Source organism: Schistocerca americana, chromosome 3 (assembly GCF_021461395.2).
Source record: "Schistocerca americana isolate TAMUIC-IGC-003095 chromosome 3, iqSchAmer2.1, whole genome shotgun sequence".
Taxonomy (NCBI): Eukaryota; Metazoa; Arthropoda; class Insecta; order Orthoptera; family Acrididae; genus Schistocerca; species Schistocerca americana.
This window is the reverse complement of record NC_060121.1, coordinates 346,650,952-346,663,656: the sequence shown is the minus strand read 5'-3', so window position 1 is coordinate 346,663,656 and position 12,705 is coordinate 346,650,952. Positions and strand designations below refer to the sequence as shown.

Here is a 12,705-nt window from a genome sequence, read left to right as displayed (position 1 = left end):
AAACATGAAAGAATACATGAAAAAATGTTTATATTCGTATTATTCTTATGGTGAAGCGAATACTGCATGTGATTCACAATTCATAAAAGTTCCTATTAGCAGCCATCTCTTCTCACAGGTAGGAAAAAATTCAGAACGTAGAGATTTCCCATATTGACAAACATCCCAAACAGTCTTGTCAGTCGGATTTTCGTAGTACATTGAAATGCTGCTACATTCGAAGATGAACAATACAAAATTTGTATTTACTTCGTTGGATAATGTATGGAAATGCAGTGGTCGAAACTCGGGGCGGAGAAAAAAGCTCGTCTTCCAACTTTTTTTTAAATTTATTTACTGACGCAGAGGTTTTGGTGCCAGTATTTATCTTTGTGCCTGCAAAGCATGCCTGTGTAGCGCTACATATATTCGACGGCAGAAGTTAGTTGTGGCGGCACCTACCACCATTTTTCAGAACTTCCGCTTACTTTGCACTCGATTCTAAGCCGCAGGCGGTTTTTTGGATTACAAAAACTGGAAAAAAGTGCAGCTTAGATTCGAGTAAATACGGTATACAGTTTCACACGAGGTATTGTGCACACTGACATACTTATTGCCTCTGAATTTTTCTTTTGGCCCAAACCACCCTATTCTTGGCATTTTTATCTCACAGAAAACACAAGTTTTGTTAGCAGCACAATCTGGTGAACAATGAATTAACAAACAGTTTGAAAACCTAGGTGAAACATAAGAACCATTGCGTAAAATAATAAAAGAAAGGTGCATATCTCATGCGCACAAGCACAAAAACTGAATGGGACAGTTGCATTACCAGCTGCTGCAGAAACATTTATTACATCTACATGATATATTATATCAACACCAAACAATGGCCAACATATGCAGAAAAGATCAGATCTATTTGTTTACCATCACCTTCTGATCTGCTGTTGTCTAAAGCCACCTCCAATTTCTCCCAGATCTCTCTAACTATAGGCATGTGTAACTGATTGGCTTCAATTATAAAATCAACTGTGACCGTACATTGACTCCCTTTTTTTAATTAGTTTCACTACCACCTACACATTCCCAACATTCTTCATGTTAAGTAAACATTTGTCCTGAGAACTTACAGCTTGTGTAATTATCACATCCTGTGACCTTCTCACCAGGAAATGAGTTTTGATTGGAGTTTTTCATCCTCTTGGAAAATACAGGAAAATAAGTAGTAACAATTCAGGTCCATGATTGATGAAGTAATGTTGTCAGCATCAACATAAAAAGACAGTAGTTTAGAGCCTTTTCACTGAATCTTTAATCACATATTGCAATTAGTAACCACAATGCAACTACTACCACAAAGGGATTTTGTATGGTTATTTGCAATTAAAAATAAATAGAAAGAACTTTCTAACTGTCAGATGTGACAGCAGCAAAATGGGCAACATCATATGCAGTAAAGGTCATGCACAACTCAGAACGTAACTTCAATAGGTTAAGGAGAAACATGTCACCATATGGTTGAAGCATTTAGTTGTTGATAAGCACATAACCATGACTGAGACATTGCTTAAATTTGGAAGAATCCTTCTTCAGAGTTTTAAAGCACACATATATACATGCACCTACACCTCTAGCTGACTTCATTGTGCAGCGCTTCAGCTTGGCTGGGGTGGTGAAGAACGGGGGAGGAGCAGGAGGAAAGTCTTGGTAGGGTGGCTGATAGATGGAAGGGAGAGCCAGTAGTCATATGGGATAGACACAGGGGAACTGTGTACAGCACACAGTGAAATGGAGGAGTGGATGGGGATAGTTAATAAGCAGGGGAAGAGAGAGACTGGAGAGTAAGGTGTGAAAGCAGAATGAGTGAAATTATGATTGTGGTAGGGTGGGTGTGGGACAGAGGCTAGTGGAGGTTGAGGCCAGGAGGATTATGGGATTGTAGATGTGTAACAGGAACAGTTCCCACCTGTGTAACTGAGAGGAGCTAATGTGGGTGGAAAGGATCCAGATGGCACAAGATGTGAAGCAATCATTGCAATAGAGCATGGGATGCCCAATAGCATCATCTGTCACTAGGTAGTCAAATCTATTCTTGGCTTCAGTTTGGCAATTGCTACTGATTTGTGTTGGCAGCTATTTGGTGGACTTGTTTGTACTAATTCTTGTGTGCAAATTTCAGCAGATCTGGTATACAACATGACTGCTTTCACAAGTGACAGTACCACTGATAGAACAGAACAAGTCTCTGGCAGTGGTGGACTAAGATTTTCTGGTTAGGTGTATCATACAGGTCTTGTACCTAAGTCTACCACAGGTATCACGCATGTGGCAAGGGTTTGGGAGTGTGTCTATGTAGGGTTGGACTATGATGTTATGTACATTGGGTAGACAGTGAAATAACATTTTGGGAGGTGGTAAGGATTGTGAGTAGCATGTACCTCATTTCTGGACATGTTCATAAGTATTGGAAACCCTGGTGAAAAAACTGTTAAGTTGTCCTGCTCCAAGATGATATTGAATGATGAAGGGGATGCTCCTCTGCAATTGTTTCCTGGGCCTGGTTAGATGACTAGTAGCATGTATGAATAAGACACAGGAAACCTGTTTACAGACTAGGTAACGGGAGTAATGAACTTTTGATGCTCACTGCCTTTACACCTACCTGTATTATCATGTGTAGGCTATACATAATATTAAATAATGTTTCATTGCTCATATCCTTATTGCATTGTCATATTTGCAGACAATTCCTTGGTGGACAACGTTGGTTCACATGTGTTGCATGCCATCCAACAGAGGCGTGTGTTGCAACTGGTGACAATTCGGGTCGTTTGCTCATCTGGAGGGGTTTCAATCCAGGATCCAAACCAGTTTATGGAGTGTATCACTGGCATACACTACCTGTAAGAGATGTAAGATTTTCAAGTGCAGGTATGTTTCACACTATTGCCTTGTAATAACAGATTTCTTCATTTGTATTTTATCAGATTCTTGCATTGCCATAAAAGAATGCCTTCTCAGATATGTTTATTTTTCCTTATTCTTTTTGTTTCCTGTTACCTAAGATTTATTTTCTCATACTTAATAGGTAATTTTATTTCATCTTTTCACTTTACATCAGAAAGGAAAATACTGTGGACAATTGTAAATAAAATATAATCAGATCATCATTACATGTGCCTGCCTGGCTAGCCACTCAGTCTAACACGCTGCTTCCCAAGCAGGAAGGCGTGCTGGTCCCCAGCACGAATCCGCTTGGCGGATTAGTGTCGAGGTCCGGTGCTCTGGCCAGCCTGTGGATGGTTTTTTTAGGCTGTTTTCCATCTACCTTAGCGAATGCGGGCTGGTTCTCCTTATTCCGCCTCGGTTACACTGTGTCAGTGATTGCTGCGCAAACACCATTTCCAGATACATGTACACCATAATTATTCTACCACGCTAACATTTGGGGTTACATTCGTGTGGTATGAGACGTTCCCAGGGGCGGGGAGGGGGGGGGGGGGGTGGGTCTGCTTGGGCCAAACTACACAATAACTCTGGGTTCAGTGTGGGGCGGCCGTGGGGTGGGTGAACTGCTGTGGCCTGTTGTGGGGTTGTGAACCATTAAGGGTTGCGGCAGGAAGAAGCCTCTGTCGTTTCTAGGTCCCCAATTTAATACATACATACATACATACATACATAATTACATGTATTTCGAAAGTGCATTTGTCAGAATTAATGTGTTATTTTTCGCATTATGCTATTTAAAAAGCGATGTACTTAAACTTTCACCAATTTTGAGTGTAACTTAAGATGTGTACAGTAGTTCCATAAGTGCTCAATACAGGATCAGCTCACTATACTATGTGTCAATGAAAATAACCAGTCTTGAAAGTCTCTTCGGGTTTGCTGCCGGATCCTAAAATCAACTTGACTGGATATTTCGGCGATCCAACTGTTTGCCATCTTCAGGAAATGCTGCTCCTGCTGATGAGTCCTGCTGAGAACTGACGCAAGATTGCAATTCGACGTCCTATATAGGCCACCGTTCAGTACACGCATGCGCATGTGCCGCCCATCACGGTTTCTGGCTTCCAAAACAGGGAGGTGGCGCCGCCCTTAGTGAAACACTGCTGGCAACGATATATCTCAATCAAGGCCGCACCGAAGAACGTTCAGTTTTGATGCGAGATAATACAGGATTCCACGTTTTGCTAAGAGGAAACCCATTGTCTCTGTTGATTAAATTATCAGCCTACCTAATTTCAATCGCCTCTTTATAGACACTATTCCAAAAACCGGAAATGTTGGCAATCACAACAGTTTCCTCAAATTTCATTTTGTGTCCCTCATTTAGGCAGTGTTCTGCTACGGCCGATTTTTCCGGCTGTTGTAGCCTTGTGTGACGGCGATGTTCCACACACCTGTCATTCACTGTGCGAATAGAGCGGCCAACATAAGCTTTCCCACATTGACACGGGATTTTGTACACCCGGGGTTTCCTAAGTCCCAAATCATCCTTCACAGAGCCGAGCAGAGCCCTAATCTTAGAAGGTGGATGGAACGCACTCTTAATGTTAAAATTCCTTAAAATTCGTCCAATCTTAAACGATAAGCCTCCAGCATAAGGAAGAAAGGCCACAGATCTATGTTCCTCTTCGTACACCTCCGGAGATGGTCCAAATTCCATAGGCCGACGAATCTGTTTCTCGGTGTATCCATTTTCCTTAAAAACAGTCATCAAATGCTCAAGTTCTTGGGTTAAGCTGCCTGCGTCAGAAATGGCATATGCTCTCCGCACCAAAGTCCTAAGGATGCCACTACGTTGGTGTGGTGGATGACAACTCTTAGGGTGCAGATACCAATCTGTGTGTGTCGGCTTTCGGTGAACACTGTGTCCCAAAGTTCCATCTGATTTTTTATAAACCATTACGTCTAAAAATGGAAGCATCCCATCATTTTCAACCTCCATAGTAAATTTGATACGAGTATGAAGACAGTTGAAGTGGTCCAAAAATCTGTTAAGAGCATCACGTCCATGCGGCCATACGAAGAAGTTATCGTCCACGTATCTCCAAAAGCACGTTGGTTGCAAAGCTGAAGTCCTCAGTGCCATGGCCTCGAAGTCCTCCATAAATAAATTGGCGACTATGGGTGACAAAGGACTACCCATAGCCACTCCGTCATTCTGTTCAAAAATGTTACCGTTAAATAAAAAATAAAAAATATGTGGAGGTCAGCACATGATGACAAAGCTTCACCAGCTCTTCATCTAGTTGTTCACTGATAAAACTAAGGGACTCTTCCAGAGGAACTCGTGTAAATAGGGATACCACATCGAAACTCACTAACAGATCTGAAGGACTCAACTTCAAAGATCCCAATTGTCGAATAAAATCCACCGAACTGGATATATGGTGTCCATATTTGCCAACAAATGCGACTGAGAGCAGATGATAAATACTTTGCCAGGTTATAAGTCGGTGCACCCAAATTACTAACAATAGGGCGTAGAGGAACCCCTTCCTTATGCAACTTAGGCAGACCATACAACCTAGGTGGAACAGCAGCACCAGGATGAAGTTTCTTACGTAAATCGTATGACAACGAACTCTTTTTCAACAGTGAAAGTGTCTTACATTTGATCCTTTCTGTGGAGTCATTAGATAGTCTTCTGTACGCCGGGTCGTTGAGAAGTAAATCCATTTTTAGGACATAATCATCCCGTGTCATTATAACCGTGGCATCCCCCTTGTCAGCTGGTAAAACTGCTACTTCGCCGTCATTCTTAAGGGAACGAATGGCTGCTCTCTCTGCGGAAGAGATGTTATCCCGCGGTGGTCGAGTCCGACGTAATGTGTGCGACACTTCTTGCCTTATTTCCTCTGCTTGATCCTCGGGTAGGCTGTGTACTGCTTGTTCTACAGAGCATGTGAACTCTGTGATAGGAAGTCTCTTGGGAGTGGGCGAAAAATTTAAACCTTTCTCCAATATCGACACTGTGGGCCCATCCAACGCCTTGTTAGAGAGATTAATCACAGTACGCCGACGTTTATCCACTTCTGATGCTGTAGAACGAGAAAGAAGCCGTTCAAATTTTGAGGATTGTCTGGTAATGGCATTACTATGTGTCCAATCTGATAGGTAAATGGATACACCGAGAAACAGATTCGTCGGGCTATGGAATTTGGACCATCTCCGGAGGTGTACGAAGAGGAACATAGATCTGTGGCCTTTCCTCCTTATGCTGGAGGCTTATCGTTTAAGATTGGACGAATTTTAAGGAATTTTAACATTAAGAGTGTGTTCCATCCACCTTCTAAGATTAGGGCTCTGCTCGGCTCTGTGAAGGATGATTTGGGACTTGGGAAACCCGGGGTGTACAAAATCCCGTGTCAATGTGGGAAAGCTTACGTTGGCCGTTCTATTCGCACAGTGAATGACAGGTGTGTGGAACATCGCCGTCACACGAGGCTACAACAGCCGGAAAAATTGGCCGTAGCAGAACACTGCCTAAATGAGGGAAACAAAATGAAATTTGAGGAAACTGTTGTGATTGCCAACATTTCCGGTTTTTGGAATAGTGTCTATAAAGAGGTGATTGAAATTAAGTAGGCTGATAATTTAATCAACAGAGACAATGGGTTTCCTCTTAGCAAAACGTGGAATCCTGTATTATCTCGCATCAAAACTGAACGTTCTTCGGTGCGGCCTTGATTGAGATATATCGTTGCCAGCAGTGTTTCACTAAGGGCGGTGCCACCTCCCTGTTTTGGAAGCCAGAAACCGTGATGGGCGGCGCATGTGCATGTGTGTACTGAACGGTGGCCTATATAGGACGTTGAATTGCAATCTTGCGTCAGTTCTCAGCGGGACTCATCAACAGAAGCAGCATTTCCTGAAGATGGCGAACAGTTGGATCGCTGAAATATCGATTCAAGCTGATTTTAGGATCTGGCAGCAAACCCGAAGAGACTTTCAAGACTTATTACGCCGGGAAAGCCTACGTAATCACAAATTAACCAGTGCTTCAAAATGTGAAAATATGGATAGGTAAAAAAATCTGCTCACCGAGCAGTGGTAGGAGAAAACATGCATTAATGGTATGTGAAAGAGCGCAAGTTTTTGAAGCCATGGGTCCTTCTTCTGGCAGAAGGGTTGAAGGGAAAGGAAGAGGGATCAAGGAAAAGGACTGGCGAGGTTGAGGAAATGGGAAGAGTTACGGAAGAGTCACCCAGAACCACAAGTCAGGGGAGATTTACTGGATGGGATAAGATAGAATAACCCTGTGGTGGGAGTGGAGCAGGATGTGCTGTGCTGTGCTGTGATGTGCAGCTCTGTCTTGTGTTTATCCTGTCCTCTCAGGGACAGGGCTACCTGTGAAAGCAGTCATGTCATAGACAAGATCTGCCATAATTTCTGCACAGCACTTTATGGGGGTTTGGCCACTGCCAAACTGTAACCAAGAACTGTTAACCACCCCATGGCAGATCATACTTCTGAGCAAGTTTTGCTCAGTTGTAATGAATGCTTCACAACCTACAGCATCAGGATCCTTTCCCCCAAAACCCCAGCTCCTCTGTATTTTATGGATGGGAACTGTCCTTGCAGCCCATCCTTACATCCTTCAGTCCCTTAATCCTCCTGGTCTGTAACTCTGCTAGCTCCTGCATCATACCCACTCCCACCTCTGCATCATGACCTTAATTTCACTCAACCTGCATCCATTCTCTCCTCTTCATAGTCTCCCTCTTCCTCTGGTGCATCTCCTGCTCCTAATCCACTCCTCTACATCCATGTGTGGTGCTCACAACTTCCTCTGCCTACGGCCAAAACGAGCACACCTGCGCCACATTCATATTCCATGTGTCTATTGCTTCTCCCTCCCACCCATTCGCCATCCTTCTCCAATCTTGCATCCAACTCTCTGCCAACTTCCTCCCCTCGCCCAGCTTATTGACACGAGCCCTCTACCCAGTCAAGCTGCAGTGCTGCTGGGGGTGTAGTCGCCATGGACATGGGTGTATGTGTACTCTATCTCTGACGAAGGAATTGTCCGAAATTAGCAAAGTTATGAGACATTTTATGTGTCTATCTACAACTCAGCAATTCAGCTATTCGTTGAGTTGTTACATTTGCTATTTAAATTACTGTATTCATATACCTCCAAAACTTTTCATTACCATATTCCTATTGAGTTTGGATTTTAAAATTGCCTATCATGAAAGCCTTACTCAAATTTTATAACCTGACAATGAGATATGGTGTTATGTCTATAATGTTGAAATGTAACTTTAGATTAGATTAGATTAGATTAATACTAGTTCCATAGATCATGAATACGATATTTCGTAATGATGTGGAACGAGTCGAATTTTCCAATACATGACATAATTAGGTTAATTTAACAACATACTTAAGTTAATATAACAACTTTATTTTTTTGTGTTTTTTGTTTTCTTTATTTTTTTATTTTTTATTTTTTTTTTAAATATTTTTGTTTTTTTTTCTTTTTTTTTCTTAATTTATATCTAAAAATTCCTCTATGGAGTAGGAGTTGTCATTCAGAAATTCTTTTAATTTCTTCTTAAATACTTGTTGGTTATCTGTCAGACTTTTGATACTATTTGGTAAGTGACCAAAGACTTTAGTGCCAATATAATTAACCCCTTTCTGTGCCAAAGTAAGGTTTAATCTTGAATAGTGAAGATCGTCCTTTCTCCTAGTATTTTAGTTATGCACACTGCTATTACTTTTGAATTGGGTTTGGTTGTTAATAACAAATTTCATAAGAGAGTATATATACTGAGAAGCTACTGTGAATATCCCTAGATCCTTAAATAAATGTCTGCAGGATGATCTTGGGTGGACTCCAGCTATTATTCTGATTACACGCTTTTGTGCAATAAATACTTTATTCCTCAGTGATGAATTACCCCAAAATATGATGCCATATGAAAGCAATGAGTGAAAATAGGCGTAGTAAGCTAATTTACTAAGATGTTTATCACCAAAATTTGCAATGACCCTTATTGCATAAGTAGCTGAACTCAAACGTTTCAGCAGATCATCAATGTGTTTCTTCCAATTTAATCTCTCATCAATGGACATACCTAAAAATTTGGAATATTCTACCTTAGCTATATGCTTCTGATTAAGGTCTATATTTATTAATGGCGTCATACCATTCACTGTACGGAACTGTATGTACTGTGTCTTATCAAAATTCAGTGAGAGTCCGTTTACAAGGAACCACTTAGTAATTTTCTGAAAGACAGTATTGACAACTTCATCAGTTAATTCTTGTTTCTCAGGTGTGATTACTATACTTGTATCATCAGCGAAGAGAACTAACTTTGCCTCTTCATGAATATAGAATGGCAAGTCATTAATATATAATAAGAACAACAAAGGACCCAAGACTGACCCTTGTGGAACCCCATTCTTGATAGTTCCCCAGTTTGAGGAATGTGCTGATCTTTGCATGTTACGAGAACTACTTATTTCAACTTTCTGCACTCTTCCAGTTAGGTACGAATTAAACCATTTGTGCACTGTCCCACTCATGCCACAATACTTGAGCGTGTCTAGCAGAATTTCATGATTTACACAATCAAAAGCCTTTGAGAGATCACAAAAAATCCTAATGGGTGGTGTTCGGTTATTCATATTATTCAAAATTTGACTGGTGAAAGCATATATGGCATTTTCTGTTGAAAAACTTTTCTGGAAACCAAACTGACATTTTGTTAGTACTTCATTTTTACAGATATGTGAAGTTACTCTTGAATACATTACTTTCTCAAAAATTTTGGATAAAGCTGTTAGAAGGGAGATTGGACGGTAATTGTTGATATCAGATCTATCCCCCTTTTTATGCAAAGGTATAACAATAGCATATTTCAGTCTATCAGGGAAAATGCCCTGTTCCAGAGAGCTATTACACAGGTGGCTGAGAATCTTACTTATCTGTTGAGAACAAGCTTTTAGTATTTTGCTGGAAATGCCATCAATTCCATGTGAGTTTTTGCTTTTAAGCAAGTTTATTATTTTCCTAATTTCAGAGGGAGAAGTGGGTGAGATTTCAATTGTATCAAATTGCATAGGTATGGCCTCTTCCATTAACAGCCTAGCATCTTCTAATGAACACCTGGATCCTACTATATCCACAACATTTAGAAAATGATTATTAAAAATATTTTCAACTTCTGACTTTTTGTTCATAAAGTTTTCATTCAATTTGATGGTAATACTGTCTTCCTCTGCTCTTGGTTGACCTGTTTCTCTTTTAATAATATTCCAAATTGTTTTAATTTTATTATCAGAGTTGCTGATTTCAGACATGATACACATACTCCTGGATTTTTTAATAACTTTTCTTAATATAACACAGTAGTTTTTATAATTTTTGATAGTTTCTGGGTCACTACTCTTTCTTGCTGTCAGATACATTTCCCTTTTCCGGTTACAAGATATTTTTATACCCTTAGTAAGCCATGGTTTGTTACAAGGTTTCTTACGAGTATATTTAACTATTTTCTTGGGGAAGCAGTTTTCAAATGCATTTACAAAAATGTCATGAAATAAATTGTATTTTAAATTGGCATCAGGTTCACGGTACACCTCATCCCAGTCTAACTGCTGTAGGCTTTCCCTGAAATTTGCAATTGTTAAATCGTTGACTGAACGTACTACTTTGAAGGACTGTTTAGTGTTGCTGAATGGTGCTATGTCATATATTGTAACTAGCTGTGCACCATGATCAGAAAGACCATTCTCAACAGGCTGAGCATTTATCTGGTTAAACTTATCTTGGTCTATAAAGAAGTTATCTATCAGTGAGCTGCTATCCTTTACCACCCAAGTAGGAAAATCAATAACGGGTGTCAAATTGAAAGAACCGAGCAATACTTCAAGGTCATTTTTCCTATTACCCTCTTTCAGAGAATCTACATTGAAGTCCCCACAAATAATAATTTGCTTCCCCCTGTCTGACAGATAGCACAACAAGGAGTCCAAATTTTTCAGAAATAGATGAAAATTTCCTGATGGGGACCTATATACAGTTACAATTATAAATGTGCCTTTATTTAATTTAAGCTCACAGGCACATGCTTCTATATGTTTCTCTACACAAAACTTTTTTGTTTCTATACTTTTTGCACAATGATAATTTTTGACATATATGGCAACTCCTCCTTTCTCCATATTTTCTCTCATTACATGTGCAGAGAGCTTATAACCACTTACATTTACCTTATCCATATCAGTAACAATGTGATGCTCAGACAGGCATAGTATATCTATTTCATTCTCAGCTTCTAAATCTTCTAAACAAACCAGAAGCTCATCTACTTTATTCTTTAAACTCCCAATATTTTGATGAAATATACTTACATTATTTTTAATTATACTTTTATGAGAACCTTTCCTTATTCTAACATTTGCAGTACTCTCCTGTCTGAGTTTCTCATTGTGCTTAGGCCTAGTTCCTATACCAGTGGTCACATGGCGTTCAGAGAGGCAGATTATGTCAATTGGGTTGGGTGACTTTAATTCATCAATGCAATTACCTAGGACTGAGATACAACATGGTGGAGATAAAATTTCTGGTGATTGGTGAAAATTTATAATAGATAGCTGTGATTGGTGATCCAATGTGCTAGAATTGTGCTGTTTAATTTCTTTCCTAAACTGAAGATTTGTTTCAATCCTGACCTCTCGTAGAACTTGACATCTTTCTGTCTTACCTATCCTAAAAAAGGTGCTGCTCCAACACCTGTAACCACTGGTATTTTACCATTCATGGCAGTGCCTCCCCCCCCCCCCCCCCCTTAAATTTCCTGGTATTACCCCAGCCAGTTTCCCCTTCCCTTTTCTGTTGAGATGTAGGCCGTGCCTGGTATAGTCCCACCTACTGAGATAATCAACAGGAACCACACCAATATGAGCCCCGCACCCGACCCAAGCAGCCGTTCCAACTCCAAATTAACTCTCCCAACAGAAGAGTTCAAATGAGGCCGGTCATGGCGTCTCAGGACAGATACAAATTCAACATTGGTGTGTCTCGATGCCGACGCAATCTTTACCAGGTCACACTCTATACTGTACCCAGGATCTCTGTCGATGCTGTTCCTTGGCCCTCCCACAATAACCACGGTGTCTTCCCTGGTAAATCCTTTACAGAGTGAACCTAAATCCTCTGTCACCTGATCCAGACTAGCACTTGGTTTGAAAAAATTTGTGACCTGGTATTCTGGTCCTAATTCCTCCTGCAGAAGTTGGCCTACACCTCTGGCATGAGAACTGCCTAACAACAAAACTTTCTTCCTTTTCGATGACTTTCCTACATTCTTTTTCAATTTCCTATTGAAAGTTTGTTGTGTCCTGTCTACACCTACCTCTGCTTGCTCCTGTGTATGTCAGAGTTTTAACAGTGAGTCATAGAAGGGATTAAATATTAAAATTGTATAATCAGACTCTTTTTTTTCCATTAGGATTTTACTGACAATAATCCCTTCAAACAGTGTTTGAAGGGAGAAGTTGAATAATGCTAGTTACAAAAAATTAATGAAAAAAGTACTTCACCGTGAGAGGCATTTTCAATTGTTTGTTTCCTTCTGGCTGTGAATATGTTTCCTTCTGGCTGTGAATATTTTTGTGTCACTATAGAAGAGAGAAAAAACATCTAAATGGTACTTCATGATTTAATTTTCTTTTATTTATTTGATGTTTCCCAATATG

The 12,705-nt window shown here is 40.2% G+C and overlaps 1 protein-coding gene across 1 annotated transcript in view; it reads left to right on the top strand.

Annotated features, from left to right (window-relative positions):
• LOC124607404 (WD repeat-containing protein 75) overlaps positions 1-12,705 on the top strand; it is a 218,743-nt gene that overhangs the window by 31,697 nt on the left and 174,341 nt on the right. The window contains exon 5 of the mRNA XM_047139728.1: positions 2,726-2,913. Within this exon, the coding sequence (XP_046995684.1) occupies positions 2,726-2,913 (188 nt within the window). The remainder of the gene's footprint in view (positions 1-2,725; positions 2,914-12,705) is intronic.